This window comes from Aedes albopictus, chromosome 2 (genome assembly GCF_035046485.1).
Source record: "Aedes albopictus strain Foshan chromosome 2, AalbF5, whole genome shotgun sequence".
Lineage (NCBI taxonomy): Eukaryota > Metazoa > Arthropoda > Insecta > Diptera > Culicidae > Aedes > Aedes albopictus.
Window position 1 is genome coordinate 118,752,941 of NC_085137.1, and position 22,897 is coordinate 118,775,837.

Consider the following 22,897-nt stretch of genomic DNA (forward strand, 5'->3'; position numbering starts at 1 on the left):
CCTGACAACAAGTGATTTATTAAAACTAATATAACAAACAACTATCATGAGGGATTATTATCGATATTGTTCACATAGACATTCAACAGAACCCCATCCCCTTCTACTAAATAAGGAAGAAAAGATCGGAAAGGAAATTCTTTACTTAGCCCAAGTGATCAGATCATGTTTTAGAAGGTTTCATTACAAATTTATAGAACTCGATACCTACAATTATAAATTTTAAAGTTATTGAGCAAATTTCCCTCCCGCCTGGAGACCCCAATAGAACCCGAAGGTCGGTTTGAATAATGTAGTCTAGGTATGTTTAAAAGTCGATTTCTGATGTGATGTCAAAGCAATGGAGAAATTTCTGATAAAGCTAAATAAAAAATTCCATCAACAGCGTGTAAAAGTTTCTACAGGAATCTTGAGAGAATCTTTTAGAAAACTTTTGAAAAAGTCTTAAAGAAATTTCTAAAGTATGGCAAAATACTTGTTGAAATTCGGAAAATTTCTTTAGAAAAAATATCCTGGAAGAATTTTATAGCATCTTTAGTTATTTTTGGAAGAGTCTTCCGAACAATTCTTTAAGGAAGCTCTATAGAAATTAGAAAAAAACACTACATCGTCTTCTACAAGAAATTGTACAGACTGAAAGAAAACAAACATCAGGCGACGGACTACGCTAAACACCCAGTGAATTAGTGAAGGATTTCTCGTTGGATTAAAAATTCGACTGGAGTGGCAATCCAACATTCCTTCAGTGACTCTCACAATACGATTAAACATCTTACGTTGCTAATAGCACGGCCACGAAGGCTACAAATAGTTTAAGGTAACTTTGGAGGGAATTTTGGAAACAAATCTTTAAAGAAATTTCATCAGGAATTTCCAGAAAAAATCTTGGAAGAAAATTTAAAATATTTTCAAAGAAATCTCTGGAGAAGTTCCTCTGGAAAAATTGAGATGGCCCCTGGGGCAGTTCCAAAGCAATTATTTAGGAATATCTACAGAAATTGCAGAAGAAGTTTTTGTCTAATGGAACCCTTGAATGAATCTTTGGAAATTTTTTGATTAAAGTTGGTGAGTAATTCCTGATTTAATTATTTTTAAAGTCTCTGAAGAAATACTAAAATACATGAAAAAACTGCTCCAGGAAAAAAAAACCATGTTCGAAAAGTCAAAGCGATCAATCCTTATATGAAAAATGAGCATATTTGAAGCATTTTGTAGAACATTTCGATTTTCTAAAAAAATCATTTGGAGGTTTCACCAGGGGATTTTTGAAAAATGACCCTTTTCTCAAAAAATCTAAAACAACACATTTTCTAAAATATTTTTTTTGTGTCAATTTCGGAATTCTTTCAATATTTTTGTATTTTTCTACAGCCACTGAGCATTCTGGAAGGATATTGATTTTGGAAATATTGTGTTTAAATTGACGACATGACGTATTTGACGTATTTGAAAAGTACTATCAGATACAACTTCATGTTTGAAAATAAAAAAAAGTATTACATAGGTATATTTTTAACAATTTTTTTTTGTGAAATTTGCCAAACAAATATTCTCTTTATCAGCACAAAAAATCTGCCGTCAAGTTGAACACATTTTTTTCCAAACTAAAGCCCTTCAAAAAAAACAGATAGTGATGAAATATTACAAAAAAAATGTTTTTTTTTTTTTGGCAAATGATCATAAAAAACTTCTCAAAAATCGCCCTGGCGGAAACTCCAAATGATTTGTTAGAAAATCGAAATGTTCTACAATACTGCTTCAAATGTGTATATCTTTCATTCAAGGGTTTATTGACTTTTCGAACATCGTTTTTTTTGACGGTCTACTGTGGAGAAATTCCTGAAATATAAACTCTACAGAAAAATCTTAATGAAATCTGAAATTTTTGAAGAAATTTCTGAAGTAATTTTTGAAAATTTTTATAGAAAATTGCCTATAGTATTCCCTGGAGAATTCTCTAGAGCAATCCCTGAAGGATAAATCCTGATGAAGCTCTAGAAGGAATCTTCGGAAGTTTCAGGTGTTATTTAAAGTAAAATTGTTCCTCTGTTGTCTATTTTACGTTGTTTTACGAATGGTGATATAAAAGCACAAATGGCAGTGTTCAGACACCCTTACCGTGCTGGTTGTGGAGATACATTGTGCTTTCGGTCTTAAGTACCGTCGTGCGGGGCTACTTTTGAAATGCGGGGCTACTTTGGACACTTTTGAATATGGATTTTTTGAATTCAAAATATGGTTCAAATCTGTTTGATGTCTTAGGAACTATTATAAAGCAATAGTTTTCCCTTCATTTGGTTGAAATTATTTTTCAAACAGACCGTTTATTGCTTGTCAGGACGCGAAAAAACATCGAATAAACCAATATAATATACATAACGTATCAGAACATTTGGTCTGTAGGCAATGTTTCTACAGTTCATAAATTTCAAAGGGTTGATAAATTCATTCAAAATGTATCAACGTAGCATATACAATCGAATATTTATATCGTTATACGTTATAAATGACCGTTTCGCCCAAATAAAGGATTGATGGTTCCTTTTTTCAGGGTATCTATATAGCAATATCACGCTGCTCATAATACCAAAGGTAGCACAGAACCATCTTAAAACGCATATTTTTATTGAAATTATGTATGATACAGTATACTACAGTATTGGTACAATGTAGTTTTCCAAATAACCCTGGAATTTGAAATGCAGTTTTGTTATAGATAAAAATGTCCAAAGTAGCCCCCATCCGGTTCTATATGAGATGTGTCCGATTGGTGTATGAACAACTTTTTTGTTTATTGATGGATTTAGCTCAAATTTTGCATACATCCTACATACATACTCACAATTATTGTGTATAAAAATTGCGGAAATTCATTCACTAGTCTGGGAGTTATAATGTCATAAAGTTGAAAAACCATGAAAAAGTGTATAAAGAAGCCCCGCACGACGGTAGCAATTATCGAACACACTACGCCGTCTTGAACCAGAGGCTGTACAGACTGAACATACAGTGTATCAAACAATTGTCCGTACAGCAATTTTTTGGTCAAAAAAAGTATTTCATTCAAATGTTCATAACTTTTTTACACATCAACAAAATACGCTGAAATTTTGATCAATCATGAACCATATATTAAAGCTCCATTGGCAAAAATTTTGAGCGAGATCGAATAAGTTTTCTGAAAGATATAGAACTTTTAGTAAAACTCATAGGATTTGTGAACACATTTTTAAAACATTATATCTCAGTATGTACTTGATGAAACTTTTTCAATTTTTTTTATGATACAGCTGATACCTAAGGCTTTCATATGCAGCTTATCGTTTGAAGTTTTATATTCACTACAAAAAATATGAAAAATCTGTATATGTTCAGAGTGTTATTTGGAAATTTATCATATTTTGAAACTCTCTTAATGTAATATTTTTATGCAGGACCCACTAAACTTCATAAGAAGAGTAGGTCCCATGTACTTTTGGTTTAGTCAATGCACTTTTATTGGTGGCAAACGTTTGGCAGATTATGTGCAAAATATGGTAAATTTTTAAAAATCATAAAATACATAAGCACATTTTTCATATTCTTGTAGTGAATACAAAACCTCAAAAGTAGCTGCATATGGAAGCCTTAGGTATCAGCTGTAATAAAAAAAAATGAAAAAGCTTCATCGAGTACATACTGAGATATAATGTTTTGAGAATGTGCTCAAAAATCTTATAAAGTTTTTCTACAAGTTCTATAACTTTCAGAAAACCTATTCGATCTCGCTCAAAGTTTTCCCAATGAGGCTTTAATATATGATTCATGATTGGTCAAAGCTGCAGCGCTTTTGATTGACGTATAAAAAAAATATGAACATTTCAATGAAAAATTATTTTGACCAAAAAATTGCTGTACGGACAATTGTTTGATACACTGTAACTACACAACGAACAACGTATACGACATCCAGTAGACCAATGAAGAATTTTTCGTTTGACGAATCGAACCCCCACTCTATGGCTGTGGCTTTCAAAACGCATAAACAGCTGGCACCGCAAATCTGACGACCACGAAGCCCTTTACGATAACACGAGCTATTTGACCCCCAAATACCCCGAAGTAAAATTCTTCTTCTTTCTCTACGTTTCCACTTGTACTTGGCCTGCCTCTCTTCAGCTTAGTGTTATTTGAGCACTTCCACAGTTATTAATTGAAGGGCTTTCTTTTGAACGGACTTGTTATTGCATGAATATGTATATTGTAAGACAAGCACAATGATACGCTATGCCCAGGGAGTCGAACAAATTTTCCCGACCGGAACGGGAATCGAACCCACCGGGTTTGCGTTCCATAGCCTGAACCGCTAGGCTAATTGGAGATCCCAAGTACAATTCTAAGAAGTTTGGATTAAAAACAGAGATGATTGAAAAAATACAATCAATCTAAACGGAGCTATGCTAAAACAAATATTATCTACCCCACATAAGAGAAACACTAAAACGCTTCAAAAAAGCACATCCCTTTGATAAGAACAATTTTCCTCAAAATATTTAACATCAACATAGGCATTTCGTCTTTTGGCGAAACTTAATGCATTTCCTCGATTTAAGTTTCGTTTATATTTTCATTAAATAACGGTACAATATTTTCAAAATCGGTTTTTATGCAATTTTATAAAATAATCAAAAGTCGAAATATGAGGTAATGCATTCAGTTTCATCAATAGCCACCAAGTTTCATTTGAATCACCCTAATGTCCAACGAATATCATCTTCACGGTTATGCTCAATTTGCGGGTCACCATCGTCACCGACCGGCGGTAATGGTTAGTTCTGCAGATTGCATGAGCAACACTATCAGATTCTGTTTCGTTTAAAATAGCGATTGTATCAGCTGGTGCCACACACTAGGTATACTTAGCTAGTGTTGAATCTCCGCTGATGATCGCCATGCCAGCCCAGTAGCGAGCCACCGTGCACCGTTCGTGTTCCGAATCGACTGTGAGGAAAACGTGAGGGAAGCGCTGCTGCTGCTGCTAGTCCGTATCTCTGCTAGTTCAAGTATTCAAACCATGCATGCTCAATTTATATGCGTACTTATGTTAAATAATTGTTAAATATGTTTATTTAATGAAGGCGGTCTTTTGAGGGCTGGCAGAGGGCGAGGCGCGCGCGTGAGGCCGAAACAGTAGGAGGGTGTAAACAACGATATGGTGGTACATGCTGCGGCTGAGATTTATTAATGGTTTTATTAAGGAATCTTCTCGGCATGAAATGTTTGCTTCCACTTCTGTAGGCGTTGAAATGGAACATACTCGAAAGGTTGTGGTTAGATGGTAGGAAATAACCTAGACCTTTAGAGTTTGAGCAGAGACAGAAGTTTCGGTTAATTAGTTATTATTGAATGTTCGTCATCCGGTGGATGACGGCAATCTTCATGCTATCGCTGGGTAATTATTGACCATCAACCAGAGCCTTAACTAGTAGTTTTTTTTTATTTTGGTGAAGATGTAATTTTGTTTGGACCCTTGCGTGGTACGATGGAGAAAAAAAAGCAACCATGATGCGTAAGCAAGGTAAACTCAATTATTAAGAAAACACAAAATCATGCTTGCCAAGAAGTCATACTAAAGTTTACACTCAGACACCTTTTAGCTAATTGAAATAGAGCTCATATAGTCGAAGTCGAAAATATAGTCGAAACGGTGAACGCAGCTGTTCAGCAAGATCATATTGAAGCTTTTGGTAACACTAACTTACAGCATTTTTGAACTCATGCCCTGAGTTCTAAAACGCGAAGGAAAAAAAATACAGTAGAGCGGAAATTTTTTCGACTTTCTATACAAGGTTGATAATCTGAAATTGACTTTTGTTCTATTTTTAAGCAAAGTCGCTCTTTTCAAACATCTCATTCTCCGTAATCAATGCTCCGATTGAGCTGATTTTTTTACTGTAACTCGCCTATATATGATATGTCAAATAAACGTTGATAAAGAATTTTTAATTGTTTTTTTTTTCTTTATTGAGAAAAATATATTTCTTCGTATATTTTTGGAAAATTTGCTAAAATTTAAGAAGATCGTCCCCAAAACTCGCCATTATCATGAATTTCATCAATCTGACGCAAAACCTGCATTCAGATGGTCGAATGGTATTGTATTTAGCTTTTAATTTATGGAAAAGGATTTAAAATTGGTTGAACAAAACGCAAGATATTTGAATTTTATCAAATCCCATATTTTAAAAAAGTTGTTAAACTCGATATTGAAATAAAACTCAAAAACTGTTCTACTTTAAATTTTTTGAAGCACGGTTTCGAAATCAGCGGTAAATTATGCTTCAAAAACTTTGGTCGTTGACAGAAGTTCACGACTTTCGTTTTTTTTGTAAACTAGTGTAACGGAATTGAACTTTCTGAAATGCCTTACTTTACATTGTTAACAAAGTAGCTTTACCCCAGCACCTGGTGCATCATTGAACGCCATCTTCATCGGTACTGGGTGTATTTGGAGGAACAGTTTCCTCCAACGATTAGGTTTCCTGGTCTTCTCCAATCACCTGCTGTACTACGTGAGTGATCAGCTCACTAAACTCAGCTGCTCGTTATTTCACAATATTCGCTACTTTGTGATTACTTGACATAACTTCAGAGAAAATGTCGTTTTATAATACAAAAAAAATCAAAGGATAACATGACGCTCAAAACGATCAGAAAAAAATAAAGTAAGTTTTCAAATTAAAAGTTATTGAATATTGACAATGAGTGAAAACAATGTTTATACTCTCTAGTTGGGCTTGTTAGATAAGTGACATTGTATGCACTTAATGCTGTTGACACTAACAAGATTCTCTTCTGAATTTCTTAGTAAAACTCATGAAGTCATTTCTGTCTGAACCCCGTGATTAATTTTCAGGTGAAAATGTGGGTAGAATTTTAATTTTCGACGGAGCTTTTAGGGTATAATGTTAGCCCTAAGAGGGATACCTTCATGGCCTCAGTTTCGTCACCTCGCTGAGTGTGCTCCATCAAAGACGAGCTCTGAAAGGCGCCTGGGGTCCAATGGACCCCAGATATCTCTTGTAGGGTTAAAGAATGTTTTCTCAGTTCTTTGAGCGTATAGGGCACTGTATTTATCTAGGAAGCCTAACTATAATGGCAGAGGTTCGAAAAGCCACTAGATCACGGTAATATTTCAGAAATAATGACTAAAGCTTCTTGGTGGTTCCGAAAGGTATTTTTGAGAAAAATATCTACCTTGCGTCTACTGAAAATAATTTGGAAGAATTTTGGATGGAATTCCGTAGTTGAATTTAACAGAATTGCTAAAACAGTTCAGGATGAACATCAGAGATTCCTAGAGATGTGCTAGAAATTTGCTTAAAAATTATTATTTTTAATTTTTTTCCTCAACTTCATGATAGTGTTTGTTAGTATTATTCAAGTCATGTGCTAGTCATCTACTAGTTTGAACAGTGACAATGCGAATTCGCTTAGGAATTTTTGAAAAAAGGGATTTTTTTTATTACCTCATATTTTTATAAAAATTTTCCACAGACAGGGCTCAAAAAAAATTGAAAAACTTCAGGGTTGCCTGTTTCCCGGAAAACTCAGGTGGGTTTTTTTTTTGTTTTCCCCTGACACAATTTACTTTGAAAAATCATAACTCAAGAACGAAGCATCGTAGAAACAAAGTTTTAGAAATTGAAATCAAATTTTCTCAGAAATAAAAAAAAATGAACTGGGAAAAGTTTTCCACAAAATTTTCCACAGTTGTGGAAATTCGTAAAGAAACGCCGGAAAAACTATGCCCGAATTCGTGGAAAATTTTCAAAAAAGTATTTTTGAGAAGGTTATTTCATAAGCTTTAATCGATGAAATTTTTGGAATGTACTTTTTTACCTTTTTGAGTTATGGCCAGTTTTGTTGAAATATGTCCAAATGTGCCATATAAGCCTTTTTTTTTTTAATTATAACTCAAGAACAAAGCATCGTAGATACAAAGTTTTTTAATGAAAAAGAAAGAAAATTTTCTTAGGAATCCAAAAAAAATATAAACTGGAAAAAAATTGTCATCGTTGAGAAAATTCACAAAAAAAAGCTGGAAAAACTATCCCGAACTCGCGGAAAATTTTCAAAAAAAATATTTGAGAAGGTAATTTCATAAGCTTTGATCGCTGAATTTTATGGAATACACTTTTTTTCGTTCTTGAGTTATGGCCAATTTTGTGAAAAATGACCATATAATAAAGGCTCACAAGGTAATTTTTCACAAAATTGGTCATAACTCAGGAAAGAAAAAAAAGTGAATTCCAAAAATTTCACTGATCACAGCTTATGAAATCACCTCTCATTTTTTTTTTATTTTCCGCGAACTTGGGCATAGTTTTTCCGGCTTTTCTTTATAAATTTTCTCAACGGTGGAAAAATCATTAAAAAAAAGTTTGTTTAACGATGCTTTGTTCTTGAGATATGATTTTTCAAAGAAAAGGCTAATATGGCACATTTGGACATTTTTCAACGAAATTGGCCTAAACTCAGGAAAGAGAAAAAGTGCATTCCGAAAATTTCAGCGATTAAAGCTTATGAAATAATCTTCTCAAAAATTCCGGCTTTTCTTTACAAATTTTCTCAACTAAGGAAAATTTTAAGAAAAACTTTTTCTAGTTCATATTTTTTTTTTATTTCTGAGAAAATTTGCTTTTATTTTGTAAATTGTATCACAAAAATCATGTTGTGTGTGCCGTAAATATTTTTTTTAAACTTTTGACACAGTTACTTCAGAGTCCTTTCAAAAACTTCATTTTCTTGATTGATTATAGACATGTTTCAGAATGATGCAAATTCTGTTTAAACCATTTCCTGTCGAATTGAAGTTTTGCTGAGAACTCCGATAAAATTATCAGAAAAAAATAGCTTCTGTAGAGACTACTTCTGTGGAGAAGAGACATTTCTGCTGAAGTCTTTACTAAAATTCCAAAGCAATGGTACGAAACCCTTTTCAGAAAGTTCTAATGAGTTGATACTTTTCTATGCATATTTTGTCAAATCATTTTTTCACTGAAATTCTTTCTCTTTCGGAATATCTTCCAAAGAAATAAAATTTATCAGCAGTTTCAACATGAAATTGTCTAGTATTGCGCCACTTTGAATCTTTGCAAAAAAGTTTCTGCGGAAATTAATCCATAATTTTCTCAAATTTTTCTTATTTTTTTTAAATTCTGCCGAAAAATGTTTGGGAAATTGCACTATACTTATCTTGGATTTCTGTTATTATGTTTGCTATTAATCATAAAAAAATAATAATAACAGTAACAATGCTTCTTTTTCGAATCATTTTCGGGGACACGAAATTCCGGGAATCAAATTCTTTCCATTATTATAAAACAGTATACACCCTGATTGATCAACAATGAAAGAAACAAGCGATCCAAAACTTGTTTTATCCAATTTAAAACTTTCGGCTGTTGGCAACATATTTTAAAATACTTTGTATTGCATTGGGAATTACCAGGGTACTTCAACTCATCTGGAAAAATCCTGGATTTCACTGAGAATTGTGAAGTAAATCAGACACATTCCAGCGTAACGGGACACCGCGAGGAACTAACTTTCGTGAACAAATGACGTCTGCAATCAAATATAATGTTCATGACCATATGATTTAACAGGTTTTATAACAAGCTTATTAGATGTACTTCCTGATGCAATACTTGTTCTACGGGGTTTTGGTTCAAACTTACTTTATATAACATGTTACATTTCGTAACGGGACACCATCGCAGAAATCTCCTTTTTAAAATTTTCAAACTGAAATGCGTATATCAGCTCTGTTATGAGGTTTTGAAGAATAGAGTCTTCTAGACATTTCTCCTTTGGATTGATGTGAACAAGATTGCCGAAGTGAGTTTTACTGAGAAATGTATAGTTTAGGAAATATTCTTGATTTAGTTTTGGGAGCGCAGCGTTACGCTCGCGTGAAAACAGTGTTTTGCAAATGGTGTCCCGTTACGGCTAAAGACATCTAGTTGTAGATCAAATGCTTTGCCAGACAGAATGTTGGTGTATTCGGCAATGTTTTTCAGACAGATGGTAGCTGTCCAGCAAGACACAAATAGGCTTTCAAAACCGCTCTGGCCCTATGGAGGCCATCGGAATGGGCCCTGGGGAATCTTTTTCGAGGTTTATTTAACCTTCACGTATCCGACCCCCGACAACTCATTTTCAAAATGCTGGCACTTCGTCAATTTTTATCCGATTTGTTTGAAGTCGCCCTTAATCGATTGCAAATTGGTGCTAGTTTATTATACTCAATTGGCCATGCAATATCCGGAACCACTCCGGAGATATTCCGGATTGTACTGAGGTCAGGAAGTTGGCAAAATGGTTAAAAGTGATTATTTCGTGTGTTGTTATGTTTGAACCATCGATTTTCAACGAATTTTTTGTTGCGAACAGTGAAACACAGCTGCTATAACCAGATTTGAATAAGTTGACCCATCCGGATCCCCGTGACAGGTTCCGCGGGGCCTCATTGGGGACACTTCTGGTTTTGAACCTAAACATGCCGTGTGACATATCAATCTTCATGATTTCGAATGACTGAGTCAGAAACGATAGACTGAAGTATGTATCAACTAATATGGCCTCCCCGGAACATATAGCACAGGTTCCACGGGGGTGTCATCGGGAACATTTATGGTTTGCAACCGAAACATGCCGAGTGACGTATCAGTCTTCAGAATTTCGAAAGAATGGGATAGAAAAAATTGACTTAAGTATGTATCAACTGCTATGGCCGTTCCGTAACACCAGGAGCAGGATTCGCGGAAGCCTCTAAAACACAACACACACGAAATAATCACTTTTAGCAAAGCAGACCCCTTCCCCACCCCCTGACCCCATTACAATCCAGAATATCTCCGGAATGGTTCCAGATACTACATGGCCATTTGAGTGTAATAAATGAGCACCAATTTAGAGCGACTTCAAAATCGAATGAAAATTGACGAAATGCCAGCATTTTGAAAATGAGGTATGGGGGTTGGGTACGTGAAATTTAATTGTATCTCCAAAACTATGGTTGTGCGACGTATCTATCTTCGCGGGTTTTCCACATTCTACATTATAATGATCCGAAGAAGATTCAATGATATCTATTGTACATTCTTCCAACACAGTCTTTTCAAGCATATGTCGCATGTTGCTTTAATCCTTTTTTGAAGGCTCATGCGCCTTGGGAATTCAGGAGCCAATTTCATTTGAAATAAATTTTACATTTTTAAGGGGATTTTTCTTCTATACTATGTTAGTTTTGGTGAACCGTCAAACTCGCCGTTTGGTCGACATTAGAGAGAACAATGTTTTTTTAGAAGGGATGGGATTATGGGGGCTTTCCGTTGATATTTAGCTAACCACAACCAGTAACGATATGTCAAAATATTTTTGTCGTCATCTTCAAGTTTTGAACGTTGTGTGATTCCATAAACCTTTTTATACATCATAGTGGTAATTCATAGGACATGTTAAAAAGGTTGAAGCATTTAAAGAGTATGCTGTCACCACAAAACTTAATAAAATATCACTTTTTATACTGATCCACCAGAATAACTGCCTTTTGTTTACGTAGTTTTTGTAGCGGGCTTTGTTCCAGTAGGGGCGTAACACCAAGAAGGATAATGAAAATTTATACACCCTATAATATCATTTCATCATGGTTACAGATTATTGGTTAAATATTTGATCAAACCAAGCTTATTTATCCACTTATGAATGTCTTCGAAATTTCCGTAACGGGACACCATTTCTACGTACCCATTGTAACGCCCAAGATAACGCGTCGATCAAGGTAACCCATATGTTGGAAGAAAGGTCTCCACGAGTACTAAGAGAATCCTGAAAATCATTTTTGTAAAGTTCGTAATAAATTCGTTATTACAACAAATGTGCTATTTTCGTAACGGGACACCATTAAATTGCGGCTATTGCAAAAAGTGCTTAAAACATATCAAACCCCATTTTTATGAAAAGTTTTCTTTCGGTGTATAAAATATACATTATTATACTACATTAACAAAAAATAGGTGTAATGTTTACGAACTTTAACATGCAAGCAGGCATGTTTGACAATCATCAATGAAAAATTTCATTTTTCTTATATAAAATGCTATTGCTTCACCTAGCTGTTTAAATACGTTACCAGTCAAATTTTAGGTAAAACAATTGGTTTTCCTAAGATTGAATCTACCCTTTTTCATATGCTGGAAAGTTTGGGGCAAAACAATCACTATGAAATTTCACACCCTTGGCGTAGAAGTGCGTGGAATGTGTCATCAAAGAAATTTTCGGTGGCATGGAATTTACTCTTGTAATTCTTCGCAACTAAAATGATCATTTGACTAAATTATGCCAGAGGGATAAATTGATTATAAGTAGTATCCACATATTAAATTTGACTAACATGGATTCTTTTTCTTTCTGGTGAAGTTCATAGACATTACTTGCAGCAGATGAAGTTTTTGTTTCTAAATTTCTGGAATCTGTTTTGGCAAATTGTTGGCAATCAGTTGCAGACCGAAACGTTGTGGAAATTTGTTCCAGATCTTTCGCATTTATTCTGAAATTTGCTTTTCTGATTTTTTTTGATACAATACATTTATTGCAGGGATTTTGTAATCAAATTCAAGCGAAATTACTTAATCAGAATTACAAAAATTCAGCTATTGCTTACAAAACTTTTGAGGGTTGAATTTTTAACTGTATTTCCTTTTGGATTATCTGAAATCTTTTATGAAAAATTTCCTTGATATAGCTGAAGAATTTCCAGGGAAGGCTTTGGGACAGAAGGTCGAAGGACAAATGGTCGAAAGATAAAAGGTCGAAGGGCAAAAGGTCGAATGGACAAAAGGTCGAATGGACAAAAGGTCGAATGGACAAAAGGTCGAATGGACAAAAGGTCGAATGGACAAAAGGTCGAATGAACAAAAGGTCGAATGGACAAAAGGTCGAATGGACAAAAGGTCGAATGGGCAAAAGGTCGAATGGACAAAAGGTCGAATGGACAAAAGGTCGAATGGACAAAAGGTCGAATGGACAAAAGGTCGAATGGACAAAAGGTCGAATGGACAAAAGGTCGAATGGACAAAAGGTCGAATGGACAAAAGGTCGAATGGACAAAAGGTCGAATGGACAAAAGGTCGAATGGACAAAAGGTCGAATGGACAAAAGGTCGAATGGACAAAAGGTCGAATGGACAAAAGGTCGAATGGACAAAAGGTCGAATGGACAAAAGGTCGAATGGACAAAAGGTCGAATGGACAAAAGGTCGAATGGACAAAAGGTCGAATGGACAAAAGGTCGAATGGACAAAAGGTCGAATGGACAAAAGGTCGAATGGACAAAAGGTCGAATGGACAAAAGGTCGAATGGACAAAAGGTCGAATGGACAAAAGGTCGAATGAACAAAAGGTCGAATGGACAAAAGGTCGAATGGACAAAAGGTCGAATGGACAAAAGGTCGAATGGACAAAAGGTCGAATGGACAAAAGATCGAATGGACAAAAGGTCGAATGGGACAAAAGGTCGAATGGGACAAAAGGTCGAATGGGACAAAAGGTCGAATGGACAAAAGGTCGAATTTTAGTAGACCAATTTACCAGCTGGTATTTCTCGCTTATAAGACAAACATTTTTGAGAAGTCTTTGTTGCCGCTCATTGAAAGAAACATTGTAATGATGTCATAGAAATCACATGCATTTCAGTTACTAACATTTTGTACATTCTTCCAACACAGTCTTTTCAAGCATATGTCGCATGTTGCTTTAATCCTTTTTTGAAGGCTCATGCGCCTTGGGAATTCAGGAGCCAATTTCATTTGAAATAAATTTTACATTTTTAAGGGGATTTTTCTTCTATACTATGTTAGTTTTGGTGAACCGTCAAACTCGCCGTTTGGTCGACATTAGAGAGAACAATGTTTTTTTAGAAGGGATGGGATTATGGGGGCTTTCCGTTGATATTTAGCTAACCACAACCAGTAACGATATGTCAAAATATTTTTGTCGTCATCTTCAAGTTTTGAACGTTGTGTGATTCCATAAACCTTTTTATACATCATAGTGGTAATTCATAGGACATGTTAAAAAGGTTGAAGCATTTAAAGAGTATGCTGTCACCACAAAACTTAATAAAATATCACTTTTTATACTGATCCACCAGAATAACTGCCTTTTGTTTACGTAGTTTTTGTAGCGGGCTTTGTTCCAGTAGGGGCGTAACACCAAGAAGGATAATGAAAATTTATACACCCTATAATATCATTTCATCATGGTTACAGATTATTGGTTAAATATTTGATCAAACCAAGCTTATTTATCCACTTATGAATGTCTTCGAAATTTCCGTAACGGGACACCATTTCTACGTACCCATTGTAACGCCCAAGATAACGCGTCGATCAAGGTAACCCATATGTTGGAAGAAAGGTCTCCACGAGTACTAAGAGAATCCTGAAAATCATTTTTGTAAAGTTCGTAATAAATTCGTTATTACAACAAATGTGCTATTTTCGTAACGGGACACCATTAAATTGCGGCTATTGCAAAAAGTGCTTAAAACATATCAAACCCCATTTTTATGAAAAGTTTTCTTTCGGTGTATAAAATATACATTATTATACTACATTAACAAAAAATAGGTGTAATGTTTACGAACTTTAACATGCAAGCAGGCATGTTTGACAATCATCAATGAAAAATTTCATTTTTCTTATATAAAATGCTATTGCTTCACCTAGCTGTTTAAATACGTTACCAGTCAAATTTTAGGTAAAACAATTGGTTTTCCTAAGATTGAATCTACCCTTTTTCATATGCTGGAAAGTTTGGGGCAAAACAATCACTATGAAATTTCACACCCTTGGCGTAGAAGTGCGTGGAATGTGTCATCAAAGAAATTTTCGGTGGCATGGAATTTACTCTTGTAATTCTTCGCAACTAAAATGATCATTTGACTAAATTATGCCAGAGGGATAAATTGATTATAAGTAGTATCCACATATTAAATTTGACTAACATGGATTCTTTTTCTTTCTGGTGAAGTTCATAGACATTACTTGCAGCAGATGAAGTTTTTGTTTCTAAATTTCTGGAATCTGTTTTGGCAAATTGTTGGCAATCAGTTGCAGACCGAAACGTTGTGGAAATTTGTTCCAGATCTTTCGCATTTATTCTGAAATTTGCTTTTCTGATTTTTTTTGATACAATACATTTATTGCAGGGATTTTGTAATCAAATTCAAGCGAAATTACTTAATCAGAATTACAAAAATTCAGCTATTGCTTACAAAACTTTTGAGGGTTGAATTTTTAACTGTATTTCCTTTTGGATTATCTGAAATCTTTTATGAAAAATTTCCTTGATATAGCTGAAGAATTTCCAGGGAAGGCTTTGGGACAGAAGGTCGAAGGACAAATGGTCGAAAGATAAAAGGTCGAAGGGCAAAAGGTCGAATGGACAAAAGGTCGAATGGACAAAAGGTCGAATGGACAAAAGGTCGAATGGACAAAAGGTCGAATGGACAAAAGGTCGAATGAACAAAAGGTCGAATGGACAAAAGGTCGAATGGACAAAAGGTCGAATGGGCAAAAGGTCGAATGGACAAAAGGTCGAATGGACAAAAGGTCGAATGGACAAAAGGTCGAATGGACAAAAGGTCGAATGGACAAAAGGTCGAATGGACAAAAGGTCGAATGGACAAAAGGTCGAATGGACAAAAGGTCGAATGGACAAAAGGTCGAATGGACAAAAGGTCGAATGGACAAAAGGTCGAATGGACAAAAGGTCGAATGGACAAAAGGTCGAATGGACAAAAGGTCGAATGGACAAAAGGTCGAATGGACAAAAGGTCGAATGGACAAAAGGTCGAATGGACAAAAGGTCGAATGGACAAAAGGTCGAATGGACAAAAGGTCGAATGGACAAAAGGTCGAATGGACAAAAGGTCGAATGGACAAAAGGTCGAATGGACAAAAGGTCGAATGGACAAAAGGTCGAATGGACAAAAGGTCGAATGAACAAAAGGTCGAATGGACAAAAGGTCGAATGGACAAAAGGTCGAATGGACAAAAGGTCGAATGGACAAAAGGTCGAATGGACAAAAGATCGAATGGACAAAAGGTCGAATGGGACAAAAGGTCGAATGGGACAAAAGGTCGAATGGGACAAAAGGTCGAATGGACAAAAGGTCGAATTTTAGTAGACCAATTTACCAGCTGGTATTTCTCGCTTATAAGACAAACATTTTTGAGAAGTCTTTGTTGCCGCTCATTGAAAGAAACATTGTAATGATGTCATAGAAATCACATGCATTTCAGTTACTAACATTTTCATAGGAAATTTTTCCTTCTTTTGTTTGTAGGCTGTTTTTTCAAGTTTTGTTAATGTAGTATTGATTTAATGGCAATTTAGTTTAGTTTTTTGTTCAGGAATTTTTCCTTCTTAAATTTATAGGCTGTTCTTTTAACTTTTGTTAGTGAAATAATTATTGACTCCTTAGGGACTTATTTTTCAATCAGAAATTTTGCCTTCTTCTTTTCAATATCTGTTCTTTCTAACTGTACTGCAGAAACATTCATTAACTACTTGTGCTTAGTGATCATCCCCTCTTGGTTTGATAGGTAGATCCTAATAATTATACTGTATAAGTAAACAATTCCAAGGTCCATTCGACCTTTTGTTCATTCGACCTTTTGTCCATTCGACCTTTTGTCCATTCGACCTTTTGTCCTTCGACCTTTTGTCCTTCGACCTTATGTCTTTCGACCTTTTGTCATAGATTCCCAGGGAACCCCACAGGTTTAATTTTTTAAATAAATTCTAGAGTTATGACGCTGAGTTAAAACAATATTCAGTAATTTTAGAAGATCATTGGGATACACCCTTATCTAAAGTGAGAATTCAGGAATTAAAAAAAACCCACTAAAATAATAATCCATAAGAATTGCTGGTGAACCGTCGAAATTTCTGGATGATTTCTGACGATGTTCTTAGCGAAATTAACGAAGTTTTTTTTACCTAACTTTGAAGATTTTTTTTCCAGAAGTTCAAAAGAAATTTTAAGAAAAAATTACCAAGAAAATTCTCAAAGTAATTGCCGAAAAAAAAGGAATAAATTATTCTGGACTAAATTTTTTAAAAAGATCCTGCGGAAATCGCCAGATGCATCCTCAAGATTTCTGAATAAACTATTACCAGCAACAATTTCATGATCAAGGAAATGTTATTACAAATGCTAATTTCTTAAAATCTAACCATTCAAATTTCCTAACAAATTTTTACAGATTTGTTGCCGTCCATTTTGAGAAATGTCTGCAAGCAATGATGTGCACATTCTTTTCATGCCAAATTTGAAATTGAGGTTGATATTTAAATACTTGTCTGTACCTGGTATTTTCAACATAAGAAAATAAATAAAAAAAAACAGAAAATTTCATTTTTTGTGACATAACAGCCTATAGTAATTTAGAAATTTTTTCTCATAATTCGCTAGATATTCTTTTAAAAATTTTAATAGATTTGTTCTAGAAATTTCACAAAAAACCTTCTAAAACTGTATGATTTGAACTGTTTTGAAGCTTCTCTATACTACCATAGGTTAATAAAGGTTTAATAAATTGTTTTTGGATATGAACATATGAACATTCAACAATTCATTCATCTACATAGGGTCAACAACTTATTCATCTACACAGGGTCTGGGCAGGAGCACCTATTTGGAAACTTTATGCCGGTGATTCCCAAAGTGGACGAAATCGCCCCTCAGGGGGCAAAAATCAGGTTGAAGGGGGCGAAAATGTGAAAAACCAAAATGGGGGGGGGGGGGGGGGGGGGCGAAAATACTGAAAAGGGGGGCGATTTTTGAATAATTGAAAAATATTAAAGGAATTAAAATACTAGTTCAAGTGACAACTAAATCATTAAAAATCTCTAACATTTCAAGAATTTTTGTATCTAGGATTATTTAAAAATGTCTGTTTCGAAATCGACTAAATTTTACTGATTTTTTTTATGTTTATGAGGACTTTTGTGCAAAATTCCAAGAAAAAAAAACAAGTAAGACTGCTTTATGAATTTCCTAAAGAATTCCTAGAAACAATGGAGATCTAATATTACATTTATTAAGAAACTATGAAGAAACTTTTATATGAAATTATGGGAGGAACCGTTTTATTTTAATTTATGAGAAAGTTTTGTTTTTAATTAATTGGTGTTTTTCTCGTGAAATTTTCAATCAAAAACATGAAGTTTCAGACGAATTTTAGAACACTTTTCGGATGAAAGCCGTCACACATTGTTTCAAAATATTTCAGAGAAGCTTCCCGGAGAAATTTCAAATTTTGCTTATTAGTAGGAGCTATTTTGGTTTTTTCCACAAATTCAGCGTTGATTTCCCTCAGAACCGAGTAATGACTGTTGCATGTCTACTTATTTGACAATAAAAAGTTCTCCAATTTATACTGGCTTTTCATTATTTTCACTTATGTACTGAGAAAAGCTGACTATATTTGAAAATACACAGATATGTTTCAGATTTGTTCTTTTTGCATAAAAAATATGTTTGTAATTGATTGTCAATTTCCCACCACTGGTGGTGGCCCTATTTAAGTACTTGTGACCAAACATCTCGGGCGCAGGTGAACACTGGTAAAATATCTGTTTGAAAATAACGAGTTTTCGTGAATATTTACAGTCCGTTCTGTTCGCTCTTTTTTGTTCAAGAATATATAACACAAACATGATTTCAAAATGTATTGTTTTACATGCACTATTGTAGTTTTTTAATAAGAGATTTAGATACATACATTAAATATCAGTTTTGCCACAGTAGTGTCAAATAGTGGGTTTTTGAGAGCTTCAGCTAGCTTTCAGCCTTTTTTTCAAAGAAAAAAATAAATAAATCTCACTTATGGGGGCGTTTTTTTTTCTCAAGCTCCAAGAGGGCGATACCTTCTAAAAGTTTGGGAAACACTGTATGCCATAACTATGTCAATTTGATACCAATTGATTCGAATTTATGTTTAGAGTTAGATACTGAACGTATATTACCGTGAGCCAAAAATAAGTTATTTGGTATGAAATTGACTTAGTTATAACGGGAAGTGCCCAAAAGAGGTACACATGCCCACCCGAGCAGAAGGGCATACCTTACAAATACCGTGCAAAGAGCAACCTGTGCTCTAATACCTCAAGTTGGTATTGCTATATTATTCTACACAATGTCATGAGAACACCACAATAACAAATGGAGGTATTTGAGCAAAGTTAGGTATTGATGTGGTATAGTTGATTAAGCTGGAAAAATAACTGAATAACAAGATTTGTTATTACATCATGGAGCTATCGAAAAATGTTCAATTTAATAGCAAGACTTGTTATTACTTTGTTATTCCATAGCTTCTGGATAACAAATAGAGAACTTGAAATTTATGGTACCTGAGCAGGAACGAATAACTGACACATAACTGCAGCATACCAAAGTCAGGTATCATACCAAGACAAGGTATTGGTCGGTTACCCAGGTATTGAAAATAACTTACTTTAGTATGTTGTAGGTATTGATAAAATACCTCAACGAGTTATTGGTTTGATGTTGAGGACTGCTTGAGGTATTATTCAATTATGGAAAAATCGCTATTTGTATAGAAGGTATTATTCAATTACGGAAAAATCGCTATTTGTATAGAAAAATAGCCGATTATTATTTAGGTATTGCAATACCTGATGTCAGTATTCACAAGTTCTGCACAGAATACACTCCAGTTATTATTTGAGGTATGTTACCTCTTATGCAGGGCTAATTTATAACTCATTCAGGTTGTAGTTATTGGGTTTTCCATACCTGGGTTAGTTATTCTTCAGCTATTTTCTCCTGCTCGGGTATGCATTCAGTATTGAAAAAATAACAAGACTTGTTATTTTTCAGGTGTTATTTATACCCAATTATGGTATTCATTTTTGTTATTTTGCCTCTTATGTCCACCTAATGCAGGTCATATCGAAGTATAATGTTATTTAAGATAAATACCTCGATATGTTATTTTGTTGCTATTCTTTTCTGCTCGGGCAAATGGCACAAGACTCTTTATATTTCTGTGAGAATTTTACCGGGAATAATATTTTTTTCTAATATGTTTTCATAAAACTTATTACCAACATTAGTATGACATAATTACGTAGGATTCTTTAAAATTGAAAGTTCGATAAAATAATTTCTCAATAAATCATGCAGAAATAAGATTTTGGGGGAAAAATGTATGGATTTTTACACGTGTTCTCTATCTATGCCAGTACAAGTCACAAAACTAAGCAAAATATGATAATCGCATTGATCAGCTCATTAGAATCTTCCGATAAACCAACGCAGAATACTAATAAGTGTAATGGAGCTTTAGCGCTATCAATAAGTGATAATCAACAGCGAAGATTTTGACGATCCGATATCCTCCTTGTCAGCAGCTCATGTTTATCACACCACCTTATCGAAACCAATTTGCAAAAATCTCAAATAAAAACCACTTGTCACGACCACAGGAAGATGATTTTGTTTTCCTCCCCATTCCGTTCGATCAATCAAATCTAGCTGCTCGTTAGCATCAACCCAGGCACCCACCAGACACATTGTCACACATCCACTATCGATCGATGCGTGGCACCCGAGGAAGTCGTAGATCTGCGTCGTCATGGTCGTTTTCGGCGGTGCGCAGGGGTGATTTATTTTTCAAGAACAAAATTATCATTCATCAAACGGTTTACAGAAAACAGCTGCGTGCCACTACGAGCGGAGGAATGCCGATTACCTCATCGGATCAACCTGCCGAATCCATCAACTTCGGTTGTGTATAAATACAAACCCTAGCTTGAACCTTAAAATGCTAAAGAAGTTCAACGTTTTTCAAAATTCCGATATTCATTGTTCGCTGTATCCGTTTAGTATTATTTTAAAAATGACCCTCACATGTGGTCTGCGAAATTTATCTATTTATCACATATAGATATTCTTTTCCTTCCCCAACTGCTTCGACCGGTATCCTCTTGCTTTTGGTTGCCATCGATCGACCAAACTGGTTTGGTTTTCACTTTTTATCCATATCGGATTAAAATTCACCGGACGACACAAGGCGATAACGATGATCGAACACAACCGGAGATCGATGGCTTCGGCCTTTCGTGACATTGGAAGCTTCCTCGTATTGCAACAGCTTGGCTTGGGCGGCGCGGCGGCTTGAGAATCCGCCCAACTCTTCTTTCTCGAGTGATCATCCTTTCGTTCGAATGATAAATGCTTGTTGATAGCGAGCGCGGGGAACCGCGCCGCGGTTCGCACTCTTTCCGACCCGAGACACATTTGACCTAGATTTGGCATTCAGAATGACACCGATCGACCTAGCGCGCGCTGCTGTCGACGCAGCGGAGGACGTAGGCATATTATTAATTCGCCGATAAATTCGAGGCGTTGTTCGATGGAGAATCTTTCCCATTAATTTAATCGGTTTTCTTTCGTTTTTCTTTGCAGAACTGCAACTCGGCCACAGAGCAGTGTTGCAAGATTCTTCCAGCGCCACCACCGACCCAGTGTCCGGACAACAACTACGTTTGCGTATCGCCCGACTTGTGCAACAACGGCCTGCTGAACTTCGATGCGCAGAATGCAATTTCTCCACAACCGGTAAGTACGCCTGGATATTGAGTTAAGAAGCTTCGTAATCCATGATATATGTATTGTCTTGTTTTTGGAGAACCAGTTTTTGGAAACTTTTTCGGACAAGCGAAACCGCTATGTTGCTGATTAGGTCGTGGTGTATTCAATACAGTATGGCGCTTCAAAAATGTATGTTTTCAAAGACATTGTTCACTTGCTTCCAACCGCAGACCCTAATCTAATAATGGCACATGAACATTGACTTATTTAATTCATAAACCTTTGATGATTGGGGCTTATAGGGTCTAAGGGCAAAGGTCTAAGGGGCGTTTATGGGGGTTTTAGGTTCAGGGTTTCAGATGCGTTACGGAGGCGTTTTCGGGGATTTCGGGGGGTCTCAGGTGGATAACATGAGGTCCTTTTGGGGTTTGGAGGGATTTCAGAAACATTTTAGGAAGTTTCAGAGCATTTTCGGGTTTCAAAGGTGGTTCGGCGGCGTTTTTTAGGGTTTCGAAAGGTCTCTAGTACGTTATTTGGGGTCCATGAGGATTAATGTGGCATTTAAGGAAGATTTTAAGGATTTCGGAGTGTTTTGCGGGCATTACAGGTGCATTTTCAGTGGTTACGGAGGGTTGCAGTTGCGTCGCATGGTGCCGTGGAGGTTTAAGGAGCATTTCAGGAAGTTTCACAGGTTTTTTACCGGGTTTCAGAGCCTTTACGGAGAAGTTTTGGAGCTTTCGAAGGGTGTCAGTTGCGTTACGGAGGTCCATAGAGGTTTTAGGTGAATTTTGGAGGCATTTTAGGAAGTTCCAGAGAATTTTCATGAATTCCTTAACGAAAACCCTTGAATACCTTTGGAATGTCCCTGAAACTTCCCCAATCCCATTAAATGCTCTTGAAATCCCCGTAATCCAAGTAAATTGCCTTTGAATCCCCTACAATTTAAGGATGTTTCTAAAATCCTATAATTCGAAATGCCCCTGAAAACTCTTGGATCGCCTTCTAAAGGAACTTTTGGATCGCCTCAAAAAAAAAACCCGAACGACCCTCAAATGCTACCAAATGCTTCTCTTAAACCTCTAGGAACGCTCTTGATACTTTCCTAAAATCTCCTGAAACTCTCTAAAATGTCTCTAAACCTCTTGCAACACCTTAAAAAGGTTCCTGGGACCCCCTGATTCGCCCTAAAAGCCCCTTGAAATAGCCCTGAAATCTCCTTAAT

The 22,897-nt window shown here is 35.5% G+C and overlaps 1 protein-coding gene across 3 annotated transcripts in view; it reads left to right on the forward strand.

Moving 5' to 3' along the window:
- Positions 1-22,897, forward strand: part of LOC109419958 (inactive serine protease scarface) — a 205,549-nt gene that overhangs the window by 52,835 nt on the left and 129,817 nt on the right. For all 3 annotated transcript variants that reach the window (XM_029853097.2, XM_029853098.2, XM_029853099.2), the window contains exon 4: positions 21,550-21,702. In XM_029853097.2, the coding sequence (XP_029708957.2) occupies positions 21,550-21,702 (153 nt within the window). The remainder of the gene's footprint in view (positions 1-21,549; positions 21,703-22,897) is intronic.